The sequence below is a fragment of the Mesocricetus auratus genome, unplaced genomic scaffold (genome assembly GCF_017639785.1).
Source record: "Mesocricetus auratus isolate SY011 unplaced genomic scaffold, BCM_Maur_2.0 Super-Scaffold_100004, whole genome shotgun sequence".
NCBI lineage: Eukaryota > Metazoa > Chordata > Mammalia > Rodentia > Cricetidae > Mesocricetus > Mesocricetus auratus.
The window spans coordinates 4,340,091-4,362,512 of record NW_024429189.1 but is presented as its reverse complement, the minus strand read 5'-3'; the positions used below and the strand labels follow the sequence as shown (position 1 = coordinate 4,362,512).

At 54.8% G+C, this 22,422-nt stretch overlaps 1 protein-coding gene across 6 annotated transcripts in view; it reads right to left on the bottom strand.

The window, feature by feature from the left end:
• Brd3 (bromodomain containing 3) overlaps positions 1-22,422 on the bottom strand; it is a 53,509-nt gene that overhangs the window by 12,231 nt on the left and 18,856 nt on the right. For 2 of the 6 annotated variants that reach the window (XM_040745153.1, XM_040745158.1), the window contains exons 1-6: positions 18,129-18,247; positions 6,573-6,880; positions 5,370-5,507; positions 4,547-4,694; positions 3,634-3,848; positions 1,498-1,869 (exon numbers count right to left, since the gene is read on the bottom strand). In XM_040745153.1, coding sequence (XP_040601087.1) covers positions 1,498-1,869; positions 3,634-3,848; positions 4,547-4,694; positions 5,370-5,507; positions 6,573-6,785 — 1,086 coding nt within the window. In that variant the 5' untranslated portion in view covers positions 6,786-6,880; positions 18,129-18,247. Of the gene's footprint in view, positions 1-1,497; positions 1,870-3,633; positions 3,849-4,546; positions 4,695-5,369; positions 5,508-6,572; positions 6,881-7,006; positions 7,246-8,653; positions 12,650-17,712; positions 17,848-18,128; positions 18,248-22,422 lie in introns of those variants that run through there. The other 4 variants (XM_040745157.1, XM_040745155.1, XM_040745154.1 and 1 more) reach the window with 4 other exon arrangements.

Here is a 22,422-nt window from a genome sequence, read left to right as displayed (position 1 = left end):
CAACAACACCTAACTTCTGTGGGCACCAGATACGCACATGGTGCACATACACACATGCAGGCAAACACACACACAAACAAACCTGAACGAACAAAAATTAAGGTATTTTTCCCTCTACTGCACAGTCTGTGGAAATCGAGGCTGCCTTATACTCTTCCATTAAAGTCTTCTCAAAGGGTTTGTCAGTTGGGCTCAGCCATGTGAGTTGCCTGGGTAAGCACCTAGTCTCTCTGTAAGCCTGAGCAAGGCACATGGTGACTTGGTGACTTTTCAGTGAATTCAACTCCCAAAGCTGCCTCATCTTGGACCCAAAAACAAATGAGAAGCCAACCAATCGGAATTATCTTGTCGCAGTGCATCCAAAACAGTGGAAACCCCAGTAAAGTTCCGGAAGCCCGCACAGTGGCACAGTAGTGACCAGGAAGGATACAACTAGGCTTCCAGCAGCTTCGGGACCACATGGCTCCCAGGCTCTGCTTCCTCACCCCAGCCCAGCTGGAAGGCCAGTTGCTTACTTCATTTTTTACTCAAATGAGCATCAGGCATGACATTGTTTAGGTGGCCAGGCCTAAACAATGGTCCTAATATAACCATCTAGGACCAAAAAAAAAAAGCTTCTATTGGGAGATTCTGCCTCGGGTAAGATGAGGTAAAACAACTTTGCAAGGCCGTCTGGATGAAACAAGCAACTGTCCCACCACCCGGCTTAGAGAAGGGGGCTGCCTACCTCAACTGGCGAAGGGAGTCCTGAGAGCTACCACAGGGATTTCCTCTAGGGAGGACAGAGGAACCAAGCCCAGCTCTGGGTCTGTCATCATGTCCCAGGCTCATTCTCCTGCAAAAGCTCAGGTCCACTTTCTTACCTGCCAGGCCCTGATCTGGCTGGACACAGCAAAACCCAGGATGAGACCCTGACTCTGGGAACCCTGGCACGGAGACGGCACAGCTGAGCTTGTGTCCTCAGTTCTTTGCCCATCTCTGCTTCCCTGTCTGCCTGCGTGGGAGCTGGGGGCTGAGGCAGGGTCCACCCCTGCTGGCCACCAGACTCCCGCCTCGGCTGTGAGGTGCCTACACATCAGGGATTGTGAGACAGGGCTTCTCTATGTAGCTCTGGATATCCCGGAACTTGCTATGGACACCAGGCTGGTTTCAAACTTACAGAGATCTACCTGCCTCTGCATCAGACTCAGAAGCAGACACCATTAAGAGGCCCTTTATCTGGCGATACAGAGCTGGAGGACAAAGGAAGAATCGAACCACTGATATATGTTTCACCAGAATAAATGACAATGGAGGTGCAGACTCAGGGGCCAACAGGCCTTCTTCCCTGACCAGGCCAGGGTATGAGCGGGCCCAGCTCTCAAGAGGCACAAGATGTATCAGCAGAACAGGTTGTGGAGGAGATCAGAGTGGGATCCGCCAGGCAGGGCCAACCAGGGCCACAGAGCGGCTCCTGGCTCTGGGCACTACCCTGCCCCTCCACCCCACCCCACTTACTTTGACTGTGCTGAGGTCCATGGGGTGCTTGATGATGTCATGGTAGTCATGCAGCTCCAGTGCCTCAGCGTCCACTGGCTTGTAGAAGGGCCATGCATAGGCCGCATGCTTCTTGGACAGCATCTCCCGGAGGATGCTGTCACAGTGCCGCAGGTGCTCTGACAGCTTCCCCTTTTTACCAGCATGCTGTGGGACCTCACCGTCTTCCAGGTCCTTCTTGGGAGGTTTGATGGGGCGGCCCCCGCTCTCCCGTCGGGCTACCACTTTGGCCTGCTTGGGCTCTGAAAGTGGCGGGGGAGACTCGCTCCGGCTGGCAGTGATGGCGGAGGTCGTAGGTGTGGTCGTGTCTGCTTTCCGCTTCACGCCCTTTTTCTGTAACAACAAAGTAACAGTGAACTCCAGAAACAAGGAAGCCTACAGGGAGATGTGTCTCACAGCTGCCACGCCTCTGGAGTGCAGACTGCCTGCCAGGCGCCAAGCTAGCGACCACATGCAGGGGTCTCATTTCCTCCTCAGCTGTCCCCACAGTACAGAAGACACCGAGGCTCAGAGGGGCCAGGCCCACAGTCCAAGGTCACACAGCTGGCCATGGTGAGGCTGGGACTCTCTCCCTCAGCCCTGAGGATTCAGCCATCCAGGTGGGTGAGCGTGCCACTGACCTGAGCAGCATGAGGTACTGCAGGGAATTCACCCAACCTCTAATAAGCACCACAGACTGGTGCCAGAGACAGGGACTCCCTGCTTCAAAGACCAAGAGGAAAGTGCCAGACCAGGCCCTGAGCAGGTACTTCAAGGACAGACACAAATCGAGCAGAAGGAAGGGAGGCAGGAGGAGCATTCCAGGCTGGATGGGTGGGGCAGCCTGACCAGGAGACATGAAGCAGCCACAGCAGTTAGAGGCCAAGAGACTCCAAGGGCTGTAGGCACGGAGAGACCAGGACTTTTATCTGGAAGGCACAGGCAGTGCAGAGGGCTGCTAAGCCCAGGAGGTGCCACAGCCTCCCGTGGGTGCACCTGGAGCTGGCTGCTAATAGCAGACAGGCATGTAGTGTCTGCCAAGGGAGCTGAGGGGGAAAAGGGTCTCTGCCACAGCCTGAAGAGCCCAACCAACAGGTATCACCAGCTGAGTTGGGACCAGGGTTTGGTATATACTGAGATCTGCTCGGCAGATTTCTCTTAGCTTGCTTAGGTGGGCAGAGAAGCCAACAGGAGCCACAAACTCACAGGCCAGGTGATGGCAACACAACCTGCCATTGACAGCCTCCCAGTTTCTTTCCCAGCCAAGCTGCCACCCTCAGGCTGACAGGGACACAAGCTGGCCATCCAAAAACATCGATGGGCACCTACAGGGTGGCAAGCACCAAGCGCGAGCTGCAAAGGACCTGGGGGGAGAGCAGACTCGCTGTGGCAAACAGCCTGGCCAGGCGCCACTGGGAAGTGCAGGCAGTGAAGGCCCCAGGGAAGGGAAGGCAATGGAGGTGGCGTTTTACCTTGGGAGAGCCATTTAACCCCTGAGCGCCCGTTTCCTCATCTGTAAGAGGGGGGACTACTGCCTGCCCCAGAGGGTCACTGTGAGGATCAAATTGAAGAAGATAACACACATGAGTGCCTGTTATGGGCCCTACCTAAAGCAGGAGACTCAACAGGCCTTGCCAACCCCGCACCTCACAGAAAGCCCCCACTCCATCTAGACCCAAGTAGGGCCCGGCCAGGGCAGGACAGGGTCACTGTGGAAAGTCCCGGCAAACAAGGGGTAGTTGTGGCAGGCCCTTACAAATCCAGGCTGCTGCCACTGGCCACCACTCCCCTAGGGATGACCAGAGATGACCTGACCCCTCTACCCTCACTACTCCCCCCCACACCTTCCATACCTTCCCCAACAGTTTGTAAAGGCCAGGGCTACCAGGCTGGAGAAGCTGGGGTTCAAGTCCAGCCCAGCCAGCACCAGCCATGTGACCTCAACCCCTGAGCCTCGGTCTCCTTGTCTGTGCAGAAAACCTCTCCAAACAGCTGCACCTAGACAGGCAGCAGAGGCCCCACCTGCCCAGTGCTGCTGCCCCTGCTTCAGGAACACTATGGGGCCTGGGCCCCCAGCCAACCTCTCCAGATAGCCATGCAGGCCTCACGGAAGCTCACCTTGACTACAGGCGGTGTGGGAGGGACCACAGGGACAATGGGTGTCGCAGGAGGAGGCGGTGCGGCAGCTGGGGGGACGGGAACCGATGTGACGTTTGCAGTGATGGTTGGTACAGGGGTGGCAGCAATGACGGGTGTCTGGGATACAGTGGGGGGTATGTTCTGGAAGGGGGTTGCTGGGGAGACCGAGGATACGGCTGCCACTTGTTGTGTACCTTCAAAGCAAGGATAGGGAGCTCAACTCAGTGGGCTCTGTATTTTCAGAAGCATCTAAGACCACGCCGTCCAACCATAGACAGCACTAGGACCTTCTAGGACAGACCAAGATACCCTTGCTACAAGAGTCTCTCTTGGGGCAGGGGTTGGCACTGCTGCCTGGGCAATGTTTACTCCGTGACCGGAAGAGGAAACCAGAGTAACCCACTCTGTGGGTGGAGAAACCCACTCAGAGCTCACGGCTAACTGACAACCCAGGACTCGGCTTTTCTCACACCTAGCTTGGTTTCAGCCACTCCCTGCCCAGTCAGCCATTCTGTCTGACACATCTCTAGTCAATACCTATTCTCAGACCTGGTTGGAACCCAGGTTGGCCCCATAGCTCTGGACAATGACCACCTTGACTCTCTCCAGCCGAGAGACAAACTCCTCTAAGCCAGACAGCAAGCAAGGCAAAGGCAATGCTAAGATCAATACAAACCAGAGTAAAATGTGGGAAGTCAGTCAGACATGTGACAGCAGCTACAGCAATATCCTCCCTGCCCCAGGCAGATCTGCCACCTGTCAAGCCCATCATACCCGTCCTACCTGGCAGGCAAGGGACACAATTCAGAGGGTCCAAGGGACTCACACCCGCCCCCTCCACTTAAGAGTTTCAGCAGAGCATGCCTGTACTCCCTGCCTGCCTGCCTTTTACCTGCACTCTGGGCTCCTGCAGCTGGCTTCCGGCCTTTGCCCTTTGGAGCAGGGGGCAATAGTTCAACTTCCTCCTGGGGCATCTGGGCCACTTTCTGCAGAAAGATTTTCTCTAAGGCCTGGGCCATTAGCACTATGTCATCTGTGGGCTAAAGACAGAGAACCCAGGTCACTCACTGTGAAGGGAGCTGTGTACTTGCAAAAGACACTGTACATTGTAGTTTAAGAAAACATTAAATTTTGTTAAGAGACTAGGTGTGTAGGAAAGGCAAGAGTAATATTTTTCAACATGCAATATCCCAGAACAGAAACAAAGCAAACGCATAGAGCGGCCTTTACCAAGCAGAGCAAAGGAGCTACCACAGCTCGGCTCCCACACCTCTCCTTTTTCACACTGCGAAAGACCAAATCCCCAAGCAAGGTCCCCTGTGACTCTGGCCATCTGCTCCTACACTGACCACTCTTCAGGGTTCCCAAGTCAGGGTGCTCTGTATGACACTTTGGGTGGCTGCCCATTGGGTCACAGCCTACTTGACTACCTCCTCTTGATGGAAGGCTGGGCCCCCGGTTCTGCATCCTAAACTTTCTAAGGGTGGGGCTCCTAGGCCTCAGGATACAGCACTCGGGCTGTATCAGTGACGTCTGAAAGATGTCCACTTTCCACTGACCCCCAGCAGGCCACTGAAATGGCATAGAGACTCACTGGCCACAAAAGTGCTGGACTCACAGGGCACCTGTGAGCCAATGACATGCCCGGGACCCAGGCCTCCCAGTGCCAAGCTTGCTCCCTCAAGCAGCTTCAGGGCTCATGTTTTGTGTCTTACCTTGTTATAAATATAACAGTTTGTAAACATGGTGTTGAAGTCCTGCATACACTCACTGGCACTCCAATAGTAATTATTTTCTAGTCTCTTCTTGATAGTCCCCATGTCCATTGGGTTTTTTATTATTTTATGATAATCCTAGGAAAAAGATGTTCAGAGGTGTTAATCAAATAGTCAATGTTACTCTCACATTTCCCAAGCACAGCAAAGTCCTCCCAAGTCAACTGGGTCTCAGGGCCAGGCCCAGAGGCCTGAGAGCAGGTGGGGCATGTGGTCTGAGGAGACTCTTGGTCAGTCCCAAATTCTTGCCAAACTTGTCCTCCTGTGTTTCTCCAGCCAGAGGCAGAGCCCAAGGTTCCACATTCACACAGAGCCAAACTCCCTCTGACTTTAAACCTGCAGGTGTCCAGGGACCAAGATGTGCACAGAACCAAATGAATGAAGTGCCTGCCCAGGTTTTCTTGTTGCAACTCTTCGGGTATCCAGATAAAATCTGAGTGTGCACTGTAGGGACCATCACCTGGAAAATGGGCCTTACTGCATACCTGGCATCTGACTGTGAGTAATCATGATGAGGACAGAGGCACAGCTCCTAGCGGATGGGATAAAGACTTGTGTGGTCCTCTGCGCCACGCCCCAGCATCCTCTAACCCAGTGGGCGTCAACCTTCCTAATGCTGTGACCCTTTAATACAGTTCCTATGCTGTGGTGACCCCAACCAGAAAACTATTTTTTTCTGTTATTTCATAACTGTAATTTTGCTACTGTTATGAATTATACCGTAAAATCCGATGGTCTTAGGCAACCCCTGTGAAAGGTTCACTAGACCCCCAAAAGGGTGACAACCCACAGGTTGAGAAACGCTGCTCCAGCCCCTTCCTCTTATTCTTTTTTTTTTTGGTTTTTCGAGACAGGGTTTCTCTGTGGCTTTGGAGGCTGTCCTGGAACTAGCTCTTGTAGACCAGGCTGGCCTCGAACTCACAGAGATCCACCTGCCTCTGCCTCCCGAGTGCTGGGATTAAAGGCGTGCGCCACCAACGCCCGGCCCTTCCTCTTATTCTTTCGCTATGGAAGCCATAGGTTCTCCCCATTTCTTGTACCCAGAGCAGTCACCCTGTTGGACCAATGGCCTCCTGAGGCCCTGCTGCATCTCAGACACCACCTTCGGGCAGGATTTCCAGGAGTGGGCTAAGGGCCACTCACAGGCAGGTTCAGCTTGATTGCATCCACAGGCTGGTAGAACGGCCAGGCGAACTGATGTTTCCAGAGCGTCTTCACCACCACATTCTGCATGTACTGCAGCTGGTTAGTCTTTCGGCCAGGCTTGCTGGGGTTGGAGACCTCGGGTGGGGGAGGGTTCACAGGGCCCGGGGCTGCCGGGATCCCCGTGGGGGCAGCCGCTGTAGTAGTGGACATCCTCTGGCAGCTTGTTCACTTGCTGTCACAGCAGCAGCTCAGAGAGGCGCTCCTCATGGAGGCTTGGCATCCCATTTCTGGGCCCAATCAGGCACCTGCAGAAGCAAGCAGAGAAGCTGTCACTCTGAGAGCCTCCACCTGGGCAAGGACACAACCTTCCCCACCACCTGGATACGTGGCTGCGGCACTCCTCAGAGCCACCCCAGACACTGCTCTTCTACCTGGGAAAATTCAAATGTGAGTCACTGGCTCCCGGCAAGAGGGTGAGGAGAGCACAAGGGGCCTAGCCCCTTTCAGCTCACAGCTCCACCGAGCGGTTGGGGCTGGCTCAATTACACCGGACCCTCAACTACTTGGCTGTGGCAATGTGTTAAAACAGTTCAGACTCAGAGAACTACAACATGGACCCAACAGCTTAGCTGAGAGATGAGCAACAACTGTTTGCAGACCTAAACCTAGCACAGGGAGCGGGGGCCCTGAACAGGGCATGGCATGAGATTCTAATGTAACCAGGAGAACCAGCTGGGGTTTGTGATGGTGGCCAGCTGTGACATGCCTGACCCTCATCCAATCAGAATAGTGAAAGAGGGTGATCACAACCTGTGTGCTCAGTTCCTGAACAAGACACATTCTGCGACTTCCAAGTCTCCTATCCTAGATGTCAGGAACGCTGGCCACACATAGGGCTGCAAGGCCAGGGTGATGTGCAGCACTGGCAGCATACAGGGTGTCCCCACTCTACAGAGTCCCTGCTGTAACTCTCACAGGGTGCCCACTGTATGGTGTGCCCCACTGCACAGTACCCTCATGGCAAGGCACCAATAAGGGAGCAGGACCATGCAGCAGAAATTCAACAGGAAGGATACTATAAAGCAGAGGTAGAGCACAGTAAGACCTCTGTGTACTACGTGGCAAGAACACTCTAAGAGGGGTTTGAGACATGGCTCAGAGGTTATGAGCACTGACTGCTCTTCCAGGGGTCCTGAGTTCAACTCCCAGCACCCACATGGTGGCTCACAACCATCTGTAATGATATCTGCCCTCTTCTGACCTGCATGCATGCAGGCAGAATATTGTAATAAATCTTAAAAAAAAAACACTCTAAGAGTGTACAGGGGGAGCTGTGCAGGAATATACACAGATCCCTCAATATTCAAACCTCTAGCAGTCTGTTAAGAGTGGTGGAAACCCTGAGCAAACAAACGCATGCTGTTGACACGGGCACAACCACAGCCTAAGACTAAGAGGAATGGCAAAGCCCTGCCCACTCCCTGGGATAACACCCAGAAAGGAAGAGCAAAGCCTTCTTCTGATCTATGTGTGCAGAACACACCCACCATAGCACCCCCTCACACTCTTACAGCCACAACTCTTACCGAGATTAGCTAAACTTGTCTCCTTGACCCAGCTATATACCGTAAACCCTGCCTCCTTGCCTATCTGCATGTAGTAACCCTGCCCCCTTGTTGAGCTGTGTGCAATAGCCTGCCTCCCTGGTCAACTGTGTATCAAAACGTGTTCAACTTCCAGGGTGCTGCAGCTTCTCCATCAAAAAGCCCAGTTCACCTTCCCGCCATTCATATCTGCCTGTCCTTTCTTCATTCCTTTGATGCCGTCAGGTCTGCACCTAAGACACTTGCAAGGACTCGGCAGCTCTCCCTAGAGGCAGCTGGGCAGCACCATGTACGCACTGTGGACCCACATCCACTGGTAAAGGCCCAGCCCAGGCTCCATGCTGCATGTGGGGCCTGGTGCCTCATTTGTGAACCCGGTGTCTTTCGGACTTCCCTCTGTGTTTATGCTTATCACATTGGAAGGGTTCAAGGCAACACCCAGAGGTGAGATGTCCAGCCAATTCCAAGACTTACAGGTGGACCAGTGAGGCTCGGGAGTGCTCTGGCTGGCCGACATCCTGCTGGTCCTTTCAAGTCTCACCACAGAGGTTGGTAAGTGCTGCAATCTGGAAGATCTTCTGGAGAAGCCTGGCTGCTAAACATTTGGCAACATCTACTCTCAGCGGGTTCCTTCCACCTCAGCTCAGGGTGGAAAAGGTCTCCAAAACCTACATCAGACGTGTCACCTGCCAAGTAGCTCTGACTGTCCACTTACTGCACCCAGGAAGTGCTTCTGAGCATCTGGGGTGCCATCTGTGCTTGCACTGAGGCTCTCCCGGCATCATCCTGGGCACCCACAGCCTCAGGGAATAGATCAGTAGCCAAGCAGCTCCTCCGACCTGGGCCCACAGCCATGAAGCTGTGTCCTCCTTCCCTGTAGACCAAAGGCTACCTAGGCACAAGGCCAGGCTATCTATCCACCAGAGTGTCAGTTCCTACCTCCACACCATTTCTCATCATCAGACAGTCCTGTCCTGTACAAATGACCCTGATAGCATACTGGATTAATCACTTGTAGGTTCAAAACCCTGCTCCTGACTCCACACTAACCAGCAGAGCTGCTGTAGCCACATTAGCCTTCATTATCCCTCAAGACCTGGGGCTGCAGAGCGGATGATGAGGTAGCCCCCCCAGGATTACAACTCATCCTTGCTATCTGCCAGCCTCATAATGTGCCCTTTCATCTCCCATGGGGCTGTGAGCCTGAAGTTAAGCACTCGGGGCTCAGGGAGCACAAGCTGGCTATGACCAGTGTAAGAGTGGAAGTTGACTCTCGGGACCCACGACACTGAAAGGGACCTGGGGCTGCAGACTAAAGAGCAGGAAGGCCTCCTCTGAGGAAAGCAGATGGCCATAGCCCTTTCCATACCCAGGTACTGGGAGCCTCCTGCTGAGATGTCCTACTGCCTGGGATGGTGACAAGTGGGGTGACAGCAGGGTAAGAGGTGGGGAGGGTGGAAAAGCTAAGCTGCCCAGTCCCCAGGACCACCAAAGAGAGGCGCTGAGAGGTAGGACCCCAACCAGTGGGCTAAGCTCCCTGGCTGTGGGAGTTTGGAAGAAATTAGTCCCTACAAGCTCATAGGGAGTGGCTCTATAAGACGTGTGGCTTGTTGGGAGTAGCTATGGTCTGGTTTGGAAGAAGTGTGTCTCTGTGGGGGTGGGCTTTGAGGTCTCTTCTGCTCGAGCTTCCCCCGGTGTGACACTGAGACCACTCCCTCCCTATTGCCTTCGAGCCAACATGGAGCAGCTCCTTCTCCAGCACCCTGTCTGCCTGCACACTCCATGCTTCCTGCCACGATGACAAATGGACTAAACCTCTGAGACTCTAAGTGAGCCACTCCGATTAAACCTTTTCCTTTCTAAGAGTTGCTGTGGTTATGGCGCCTCTTCACAGCAAACCCTGAGACACTGGCACAGTACCATCTCTTTGGACTGAGTTCAGATGTCTACATACTTCCCTTCAAAGCACACTCAGTATGGCAAGTCTGGACAGCAGGGGCCACTATAACCTAGCCTAACCTTCACTCATCAATGCCTAGCAACCCTCAACCAACCAGAGAGCAGTGCTGAGTGAACCAGACACCGTCACACAGGAGATGCTATGTCAGTGCCAGAACCTGTGAAGGAAGGACTTGCTTGAAAGCCATCTCCCATAAGAGAAGTAGTTTTCTGACCCACAGTGAGCCCACACTGCTTATCAGAGCGAATGTTAGGAGGGAAGTAGGCTTCCAGCAAGTGCAACTGAGACAGATCATCAAGGCCTGCTGCAGGCAGGGTCAGAGACACACCAGAGCACACAAACAGGCAGATTCCCATTAACACAAGGAGCATGGGAAGCAGTGCAACCCTAAACCCAGCCTCTAAGGTATCTCCCGGTGATATGGAAGAGTCATGGCAACCAGAACGCCAGCAGGCAGGCCATGTCTGGGGCCCTCTATCTCACTGATGAATATATCCCTGCAATGCTCACAAGCCTACCCATTGGAGGTGCCCCTCCCCTACCTTTCCTTCTTTTTTGTTCTGGCTCAAGACAAGAGTCTCATTCTACAACTCAGACTGGTCTGGAACTCACTATGTAGCTCAGTCTGGATGACCCTACCTATGATGTTCCTCTCGTTAGGTCACATGTTTAAACTGCCAATTTTTCAGATTTCAGAAGGCCAAATCAGTGGCCACAACACCGGTGGTATGGGGTGGGGGAAGTCTCTCCTATGCAGATCCCTGTCCTCAGGCCTAAGAGAACACTCCATCCAGCATCAGCATCACCTTCTTCAGAGACCACATGACCAAGGGCCAGCTGCTAAGAGGAATAAAGACAATGACCCTGCAGCAGGAAAGCTGTGGTACCCAGGGCTGACTGCTCTACAGAGTCCTGGATCCCCTCACTTGGGCCTCCAGGACAACAGACTCCATTCTATTATTCAGGAGCCAGGTTTGAGGTACGGTGTGGCACTCGGGACTGAAACACAGGGACTTAACTTGCTGGAAACCCTTGATGGAGAGGGAATAGAGGCCACTGACCTCAATCCTGACTTAGGATTTGATCATCTTCGGGCAGCAGAGCTAATTCTATGGGGGTGATGGCACTGTGGTTGTGAATTTCAAAATCTTATCTTTTAGGGGTCTGCACTGCACATTCCATGAATGACAGTGTCTGGAGCTTGATGGCATATTGGGAGAAGCAAAAGACAAAGGGCAGTCTGGACAAATCACACAGCTTAGGACTGTCACGAGAAAGGACACCCCATCTAAATTCTTGTCCTAATCTACAAATTTGTGCCGTAAGCAAAAGAAGATGCACCCTCCTCCTTGGTCCCTAGCCACACCCTTTAAGAAGCTGAGGCTGGGGCCTCAGGTAGGGTGGCTAGAATGGAACGAAAGTAGAATGCCAAGGAGATCTCATGACTTCACACATTTCTAACCTACAGAGTCTCCCTGAACCCCACCTGCTCCAGGAGAGGCATGGAGGGGCTCCAGCAGCTTTGGGATTGCTCTTTGTGGTACAGATGGTCCTACGCATTTGGTACCCACAGAGCTGGTACCCAACCTTCTAGGTGCCAGTTCTAAGGGGTGCACAATAGGATGGCAGGACCTCACACAAGAAAGGAGCTGGTGGACCTTGGCATTGACCATACAGCTCCACTGAGAGCCAGTGAATGCCAGACAAGTCTTCACTGCAGACTGCCCCCAGGGGGCACCATTCTGTCTGCTGCATATCCAGCTCAGCTGCTGATCTTCAGTAAGTCAGTACACAGTAGTCCCAAACCCTCTAAGGACTGGTCACAGACGCTTCCACACACTATTGCTAATACACACAGCAACCTCTTCAGTCAGGCACGACAGAGATGGAGCCCGTACCTCATGGGGAAAAGGAGGCTCACCTCCCCAGGCCTGCCACTGAGCAAGGCCTGACTTGTCTACAGAGCCCTGGAGTCCCCTCACTTGGGCCTCCAGGATAGCACAGGACACCCACAATGGGCAATACCTCAGGACAAGTGTGGGTGAAAGTCCGTCTGAGGAGGCATCAGCCTCAAGAGGATGTGAAACCACCTAGTGTGGAAACTCAGACAAACCACAAAGGCCCACAAACACCATAGGAAGCCTGGAGCAAGGCTCTAGTGAGACCTATGCTTCAGAGGAGTCACCCAGAGAGGGCGGGGCCAACTCATATCCTACACTAATGACAGCCCCCTTGCCATAGCAAGGAAAGGCAAGAAAGGCCTATAAAGCCTCAACTCCCTATTAACTCCCGGCACCCTCTTGCCCACCTGCCAAAACCATTCAGGACATAGGGAAGGAAGGCCTTAATCCTGAAAATTTTCCAGCCTCACTCTATGGCCTTAGGAAGGCCACCCCCTGCCCTTCCCCAGGTCCAAGAACGAAAGGAAAAATCCATCCCTTTAAGTCCAAAGGACAAATCAGCAAAGGTGAGAGGCCAGGGCTCAGAGGCCCTGGAGAGACATGGAGGGGTAGAGACCTTCAATTTTATTACCATAGAAAACACCCAGCAAGCTCAGTGTAACCCTTACAGCCTCCTCCTCCTAACTCTCAAGCTATGTGGATCAGGCCCCCTCACCTCCCCCCCACACACACACACCAGGCCAGCACTACTCGACAGCAGGGACCTGAGGGCCAGGACCCCTTGCAGCCTAGTGTTCAGACATGGCAAAGGTCAGCGCCACAGCTACCCACACAGCTCCTCTCCCCATGTCAACCCTGGGTCAGACCAAGCATAGGACAGCTGCCAGGCTTTAGGAGTACATCTAGCCTGGGGAACCTTTCTTCAGACCCAGGGAAGAAGCCTCTACTCTGAGCTTCAAGGCAAGCTGAGAGAACTGTCTATCTAGGAAGGCTGCCCTGGCCATGTGTGGGGGAAGAGTCAGGAAGGGGCAGAGCCAGACCAGCTCCCAGGGACTCCAGGTTCGAGCCGCAGAAAGGCAGAGGCCATCCTAAGAGGCTCCCAGCTGGGGACATCTGAGATCTGCATCAAGTGGCCCCGGGGAGGAGGCAGCGCATGCATAGATGCTGAGGGGGTTGAGGTCTAGAGCCTCAGCTGACCACAGACCACTGCTCTGCCAACCACAAGATGCCTTAAGGAAGCTGTTTCACTCAGGAGACAGAGGCAGAGTTCCAGGATATAGCACGTTCCAGGACAGCCAGGGCTATGCAGAGCCCCTCCCCATCGCCACCCCCAAGAGGCTGTCTCCTGTGATAAGCAGCTCACTAGGCAGCAGGAACCTGAGGGCCAGCACCCTCTGCAGTCTAGTGTTCAGGCTTGGCAGAGGTCAGAGCCACAGCTACTCACACAGCTCCTTTCCCCAAGTTCAGCCCCAGGTCCTTGCGGCTAGCTCCGATACATTGGTGGGCACCCATGGGCTCCACCTCTCGGGTAGGTGAGTGGAAAGAAAACAGAGGCCCAGTATGGCCCAGGCAGGAGTCAGAGCCAGGCTCCAACAGGGCCATCTACCCAGACTCACCACTATCCCCACAGAACTCTCAACAATGCTGTGGGGCTGCTGCCTTCACGCTGGCATACCAGTTGGGTGCCCTGGGAGGGGCCACCCTAGGGCTGGCCCTCTAAGCCTGGGGAAACGGATCTGTTAGGGCAGGGCCAGCTTCTGTGACAGACAGAGCCAACTGCTCATTGCTGTTGGGGCCTGGGGAGAAACATGGCTGGGGGCCTCCAGGAAGACAGGAGTCTATATGGGGCCTCCCTGTCCACTTGCAACTCTCCTGAGCGACACTGCCTGCCCTTTACTGCTAGGGAGCCCCAGCAGCAGCACCCCAAGCTCACCCTGGTCATATCACACCTGCTTCTAACAGCTGCCTGGCTCTGACTGGCAGGGGACCTAGCTCTGACAGGCCAAGCCCCACCCCATGAAGGGTCAGCTCTGTTGAACCCACGGTTGTCAGATGGAAGGGCACACAAGGCCCAGTGACTGCAGCTGTCACCAGCCACCATGCCTCTGACTTCCAACAGTTGCCCATAGCTCCAGGCCACTCATGCTTCCTAAGTTTGGGTTTTCTTAGGCCTTTGTGCCTTATATCCCAGCAGTCTGCCCAAGGAAACTAAGCTGCTCTTCCTCTGCAGACTGTGGCCTCCAGAAGGGCCTCTCAAATACCCTGTCAGAGCCACCTACACTCTGCAGAGAGAAGGCGGACCACCAACCTTGTACTTACAGGGGTCCCAGCACCTTTGCAGGGACCCCCCACGCAACCCCAGGGGCCCCGAGTGCACTAACTAAGGCTCAGGGAGCCTGACACAATGTTGAACACTTAGCAGAACAAAGCTGGGCAGGAGGCCCACCTGGCACCTGGCTCTGTTGGGTCGCAGAAGAAATGCGCTCCTGCTGGGCTGCATAACCAGCACCCCCTCAAGGCCTGGTTTGTAGGTGGCTAAACTAAACTAAAACCCACAAGGACGGTCACCTTGCCTTTCTTCACCTCTGTACACCCCGAAGCAAGACCAGGGGCCAGGATAGGAGGTCAATGCAACTACTCACAGCCCAGCAGCTCAACTACCTCATCTCATCTGCCCACCCAAGCAAGAGAGGTGTCAGTCAAGAGAAAGCCACCACCTCCACCAGCCCTTACTCCCATGTGTCTCCCCAAGTCCCTCCCCTCCATCCAGGGGCCCTGAGGAACTGGTTCCATCAGACCTCATGGGAAGGAAGGCTGAGAAAGGCGGTGGCCTGGCAGACCACAAGGCCAAGAAGCACGGAATCGGGTGAGTCGCAAGGGCCAGGAGCCCAGGGGTACCACCTTGCCCTGCCCACAAGACAGGCTCCAGGCCCACCTGGAATAGACTGGGGCAGAGATAAGAATGCTGAGCACCACAAGGGCACAAGCTTCCCGAGTCCAGTCCTCCGCATCTGCCCTGGTTCCAGGGGGATGGCTCAGCTCTCCAAGGCCCTCTCTGGTGAGCAGCCCAGGGGAGAACACTACCCACAGAGCTCAGTCAACTTCCCTTCTTTCCGCCATGCGTTAAAGGGCACAGCATAGGCACAGCAAGCCCAATGACAGCAGCAACTGCAACTGCACCCACTCAGGTATCACACAATGCTCACGAGGAACTGAGGCCATCCTGTCCCTGTGGCACAAATGTCTCCTCCGCCTCAGACTCCAGGAGCCATAAGGCTCCCCCTCTACAGGTCACAGTGTCTGGGTATGTCTTCTGGAAACGTTCAGACATGGGTGAGGAAACTCAACCTCTAACGCCACTGGAAGCTGGCCAGGGACCCTTGCACATCACTGTGCCCACGTGACACTTCTGACCCCCCCCCACCTCCAGCCCCCAACACCTAATGAGCCCTTCTGTGGGACTATGATGGGGCCTGATGAGGGGAGGGCTTTCCCCAAATTGTATGTCCAGTTCAAGGTCATCAGGCCATACAGACACTGAGAAATCAGAGCCAACAGTGCTGGCCTTCCAGAGCCAAAGCTTGAGACACACACACACACACAGGCACACACACACACACACACAGGCACACAGACACACAGGCCTCAGATCTTCAGCAACCAACAGGCCTACAAAGACACTACCAAATTGTGAGCACTCAAAATGGGACACCTACCCTGCAAAGAGCCCACCAACACTTAAGATGGCTGGGTGTCCCAGAGGGCAGCAATCACCACAAATGACCAAAAGGGCAGCACATCTGTCAAAACTTACTGCAGACAGTAGCCCCCAGGTGAGGCTACTGCACATGGGTGCAGAGCACAGCTTCATCAGGCCCCATATGGGTCAAGGCTGCCCCATGGGAAGGGGCACTGCTGTCTGTTACAACTTCAGATTACAGCCTGAAGCAGGAAAGGGTCTCCACTGGATCCTGGACCCCCCCCCACTCAACAGTTAGTTCCCGGTGCCTCTTCCTTGTGAGATCTGGGCATTCCAGCATGTACTTCAACAGTAGGCAGAACATCCCACTTGTGGCCTTGGGCCTCCCTCCCCCGGGGAAGGCGCTGCCACAGTAAACCAGGAAGTGGACAAGGTAACCCTGGGAGGCCCTGGGGGCACAGCTCCAGGCTGGCAGGAGCCTGAGCAGGAGCAGACCTGACTGTGCCTTCCCTTTCAACACTCCCCCACTTTCACTTTCTGTGGGTCTAAGGGAGGGAGCCTTTACAAGCTCCATCCCTTGTTCAAAGCTCACTTCCCAGGCAGGATACTGCACCGTGGAAAGAAAGCAGTTATTCTACTTTGTAAAAATAAACCTGGCACCTTCTTAAAACCAACACAAAAAAACCTGGCACACCCCCTGGCCATCCAGCCTGCAACAGCTCTTCAATGCCTCTCTCCTGGGTGTTTCGAACACAGGGCTAGGACTGGAGCCACAGAAGTGCCTTGCTTCAAGCACTGGGCCCAGAGCTTACTAGCAGGGTCAGAAAGACATTACCCCTGCCTCTTGAGCTGCCAAGCCTGTACCTCACCTCTCCTCATCTGCAGTCAGCAGCACAGGCAGAACAAACAGCAAACAGGCCTTTATTTGCAAAATGAGAGGCCATGGGGCCACCAAAAAGGCCACTGGGGCCTGGGACTGCTCTTTGCAGTTGTCCTTTCCTGGACCCTAGAAAGCCGGTGAGAAACTCTTCAAGGAGTACAGCAGGGAACTCAGCTCTCTTCGGGGACATCCCCATGAACCCACAACGAACGAACTTTCTAAGCACTAAGAAAGTGCAAAACAACACGGGGGGGGGGGGGGGAACCAGCCTGTCCTCACTGGGGGCAAAGGGGAGGAAGGAGCTCAGTCCAGCAATTCCTCCTCTTACTTTCCTTCTTGCACCCAGCCCCATGTTAGCTACTTACCACACGAACGCACACGAACACACACACACACACACACACACACACACAGATACAAATGTCTACTACAGTTATGAAGTTTAAGGAACAGAGGAAAACAACAGCTGTGCACTTATTTCAGGCAGAGCGCTCTCGATCAAAATTGCAAAGGGCAGAGTCTTAGGACTGAGCCCTAAAATGTGAACTCACAAAAGGATATGCTCCCAGTGAGTCCCCTTCGTGCCCCTTACCCCAAGGGCAAAGAAAGCTGTTCAAGGCTTCCACGTCAGCCCTGCCCCCGGGGCAGCAACTGACTGGCGAAGAGAACTTCCCCAGGCCGCCAGGTTTTCTTCCCCCGGAATCCTCAAGAGAGGATTTGGGGTGCGCATTCCTAGCCCAACTGACTTGCGGGTTATACACGAAGTGGGAAAAAGACGTGCACCCCACCCCTCCCACCTCGATTCAACTGGACCTCGCCCGGATTAAGTACTCTTTCGGGCTGATTTCAAAACGCGAACTGGGTTTCCTCCTGACCTGGCTGCCATAATCAGTAACTCGCGAGAGTGCAAAGTCGTTCCATAACTCTGCAAACGCGGCCGCCGCCCCCCAAGCCACGCCGCCGCTGCCCCCCTGGCAAGGCTCACGCAGAGCCCAGGCCCAGCCTGGCCTGCCCCGAGACGATCCGCCCAGGCCGGCGCCAGCAAAGTGGCGCCAGAGCGCACAGTCGCGACCCTGGGCACACCGCGCGCACCTTCCCGCGCCGCGTCCTCCGGGCAGTCCCTTTCGGAAGATGGCGGGCAGAGGAAAAGGGGAAAGAAAAAAAAATCCCTTCCGTGAGGGAGGGCTGGCGCGGAGCGCGCGAGTCGTGCCAAGTCCAGGCTGGGCGCCCCGACCAAGGCGACGCCTCCCAGGCCAGCCCGAGGCGGCCGGCAAGGCGCGGGCGCAGAGCGGAGGGGACCCGAGCCCGCGCAGCCGCCGCGACCTCGGGCGGGCGGCCGCCGTGCTTTGTTGCATCGCGGCCGCGCACAAAGGCGGTGGAGGCGGCGGCCCGGGGCTCGGGGTTTCGGGACGCGCGGGAGGCCTGCGCCATGCGCTCGGGGCCGCGCTCTCTCAGCCAGCCCTGCCGCCGCCGCCCCGCGCGCACAAGGAAGCAAGAGAAAGGCGTACTTGGCCTAGGCGGCTCCAGCGCCGTCGCCTCCCGGCCCGCGCGGCCGGCTCCTTTTTGGCTCGCCGGCCCCGGCAGCATAATAGACGCGCCGGAGCTGTACAGGGCTCATGCGCTGCGCCGCGGCGCCTGGCGGGAGTCGTAGTCCGCGCCCGGGCTCGCGCCAGGGCCGCCCAGGGGAGGCCAAGGCGCACGGACTACATGTCCCGGCCCCGCCGGCGCCGCGCCGCGCCCCGCCCCGCGCGCCCCCGGCCGCCCGCCCCGCCGACCCGGCCGCTAACGGGCCCGGCCCGGGGGGCGCATGGGGGCGGGGCTGGAAGGCTGCCCGCCAGGACCCCGGGCGACGCCGGAACCCCTGACTGCCCGCGCGCTCTCTCTCCTACTTTCTCTGATACACGCAGGAACAAGAGCCGGTGGGCGGATTTCCAGAAGCCCAGGAAAGCGTGAGAAAGGCGGGAAAACAGTTGGCACCCTGGGGTTACTACCTGGGCACCCAGAGGCCTCCCTTAAACCCCGGACGCGCACATGCGGGGCTGCGCGCACCTTCTCCGAGCCCGTGTTTGTAAACAAACCGCGTGCCTAATTAGCCTGGCGGGGGCGCGCGCAGGGCGGGCCCTGGCGGGGAGGAGCCGCGATCAATCCCGCCCCGACGCCCTGGGGTGAGATGAAGGTTTAGGGGCCCAGGAGAGACCTGCCTGCTGCGGCTGGAAGAGCACCAGTTTTTCGAAGCTAACGTCCACTAAGACCACTAAGGAATGCCCCAGACTGTGCCAGCAGCCTTTACTTCCCCTGAGCCTCAGTGTGTCCCCATCTGCCTGTGGAAAGACGCAAACGAGATAAGTCTCTGACCCCCTGTCAGCGTTTTAAAAGGGTTAGTTCGCGGTCACAGTTCAGGTCTTGTTTTCGGTGAAGATTACCCCGGTGCCTAAGGTAGTCCATTTTTATCCAGCTGTAACTTAAGGTGAGTGAGTGTTAGACCCCCAACGAAAACGTCACAAACAAAACAAGTTTTTCATCCGTGCCTGCTGAACCTGCCAATGCAGGGCTCCAATTCCTGGTGTGGGCTGGACCCATTCCAGGCTCCTGGTGTCACTGGCTTTATTTCTGGTTGAGCAGGCACTTTGCTGCATGCAGGAAATGCGCAGGTGGTTGTGGTATTAAATGCCAGAGCGCCCCCTTCCCCAATACACACGCGCATACACAGCCAAGATGTGACTCAAGGAGGCAAAGTGACTTACTCTCGGTTTCAGAAGGTTCCAACCCCAAAGTGCAAGATCCTTGGACAGAGATATGAGGACAAACCAGAATCTCTCTCTAGGGTTCCTGTTGTCTCTTCCGCCTACAGCATGGGTGCCTCTCACACCCAGGGTCAAGGTGGCCACTTCGAAAAAGTTCTGCTTTTTAGATTGCAGACTGGACACAGGGCAGGATAGTGTTAGAGTCCTCAGACTGTTGACTCCTGGCCAGGCTCCCCAAAGCTATGACTGGGACCCTGCAGAACCGTAGCCACCTTAGAGGCTCTGTGTCTCGCCCTTCTGGACACACTGAGCACTCTGGCTACCAGAACAGGTGACTTGCCACTTAATTTTTTTTTTAACATTTACTGTGCATGTGTTCGAGCATGCATGAAGCATGCATGTGTCACAGAGCACATGTAGAAATTACAGGACTTGTGAGGCCAATGTGGGTCCTGGAGATTGAACTGCGATCATCATGCCTGGAGGCAAGTGCCTTGGCTTGCTGAGCCATCTCTCACCAGCCTAGTGACTCTACTTAAAAAGAGCCCTTGGGGCTGGAGAGGCAGCTCAGTAGTGAAGAGAACCTATTGCTCTTGCAGAGGACCTGAGTTCGGTTCCCAGCATCCACATGTTAGTTCCCAGCTCCGTGGTATCTAAGACCTTCTTCAGACCTCCATGGGTACCAGGAATGCATGTGATAGTCTTACATAAACACAAGTAAAACACTCACATAAAATGAAATAAATCTTTTAAAGACTCCACCACCACACACTTCTCAAGCTCCCTCCACCACCACCAAAAATCTGCCAGCAGGCTTGACCTTGTCGGGCATAAGCACTGTGTACTCCAACCAGCCAGGCTGTGTGAAGCTTCCTGCCATGTCCATCTTGTCCTCTGACCTCTCACTGAGATGCCCCTAGGAATACGCAAGAACATGGACCTCTCCAAGGCCTAGTCTCTCCTCTGACAGCACTATACTCATGTCCAAGAGACCCACAGAGCTTAATGGAGTAACTCTCCTGGGTCTGGCTAGATCTATAAGAGACTTATCTGTGTGAGGATAGAACAGGAGGTCATCGTAGTGTCACAGCCTTGGGCTGGCCATTCCCAGGGCCAGGGCTGGTGGTGGCCCTCCCTGGAGCCCCATGCGCACGGGGAGGGATTCCGGATTCCCTGGCTGCCCCCACACCCAGCATCCCACCACCAACAAGGTTAGGCCTTGAGTGAAGCCTCCTCATCTCCCTGGCATGCTTCCTCCTCTGTCAAAGATACAAAAATAGGCCTGGCTTTCCAGCTACTCCAGGGTTGGGGTGGGGCACGGCAGGCCAGAAGGCACGCTGGGCCCTTGCCTCCCTTTCCTTCCCTGGCACATCTCTCTGCCTCCTTGGCTGGCTCTGCATTCGCCTTAGTGTATCCTCTTTTTTTTTTTTTTTTTTTGGGTTTTAGGAGACAGGGTTTCTCTGTATTGTTTTGGAGGCTGTCGGTCCAGCCTGGCCTCGAACTCACAGAGATCCATCTGCCTCTGCCTCCCGAGTGCTGGGATTAAAGGCGTGCGCCACCACCGCCCGGCTCGTGTATCCTCTTTTTTACCCCCAAGACCTTCAGCAGCCCATGACACCTACTGGGTACTCCGCTTTGTTAAAGGGTTAATACTCATTTCTGTTCTCCAGCACCCACCTGCACCTCCCCCCTTAGCCACCCCTGCTCATTGCACACTCCCTGGGTCCCACAGAGCTTCGGAGCCAGGCTCTAGCTGCTGCCCCTTACATTACAGCACCTGGACAGGAGCAGAGAGCTCCCCACAACCTGGTAGCTGCTGGGCAGCTGGAGAGATGCCAGGCGCTGATGAATCTTGGAGCAATTTGGGTTTTTTTGTTTTTTGTCTTTGAGATTTACTTTCTGTGTCTGAGTGTTTTGCCTGCGTGTGTGTGTGTGTGTGTGTGTGTGTGTGTGTGTGTGTGTGTGTGTGTACACTATGTGCATGTCTGGTGCCCAGGGAAGCCAGAAGAGAGCACCTGATGCCCTGGAACTGAGGTTCCATGTGGTTGTGAACCACCATATAGGTCTTCAAGAGCAACAGGCACTCTGAACTGCTAAGCCTTCTCTCCAGGCCCCGTTGGAGCAGTTTTCTGAGGTGGTGATCGCTGTGCCCGTGTGACAGTGGAAGAAAACGGACACTGGGGTGACATTGCCCTCCTCAGCCGTGGTGTGAGTGCCCATCTGCAAAATGCACTTGCAGTCTGACCTTGAGGAGATAAACTCACCAGGAGGAAACAAATGGTTCTTTCACAAAAGGGAGCCCAGAGGGAATGGGGCTGGGAACAGAACCGTATCACTTTCCCCTTTCTCTGTCCCCAAAATAGAAAGCCATTTAAGCCATTTGCACAAACCAAATAGTTAGGTCCTTTAAAAACACAGAATCAATCAAGGCCAACCTGGTCTACAGAGTAAGTTCCAGGACAGCCAGGCCTATACAGAGAATCCCTGTTTTGAAAAAATCCAAATAACTAGATAGATAGATAGATAGATAGATAGATAGATAGATAGATAGAGATAGAATAAAAATAAAGAGAAAAAGAGGGTTGGCAATAGGACAGCCCTGGTAGAACACTTGCCTAGTATGTGCAAGGTTTAGCACACCACACTTGTTCACAAACAGGAGGCCAATGTCTAGAACAACCTGCAGGCTCCAGTGAACAGAGAGAATAAGCAGCATAGCAGCTTCATAATGTGCTTGCAAAATGGTGAGGAGGATGTGGGGCGGTGGACAGTATGTCCCCACCTCAGCCTGAGATTTCACACTGTATGTAACACCTACCTCGTAGGACAGCAGTGAGGACAAAGGAAGCTACAGTCATTCACTGCAGAGGCCATGGTGAAGTGCATGGGACCACCTAGTACTGTTGTTACCCAGTAACAAGACAGAGCTCCAGCTGTCATTCTGTTGGCATGCCCAGGGACAGTCATAAGTAACCAAGACTTCAGGGTGCTCAGTGCAAGGGAGAAAAATCAGAAGGGCTCCAAGAGCCCGGACTGCTGTGTTCAAGATCACAAAATA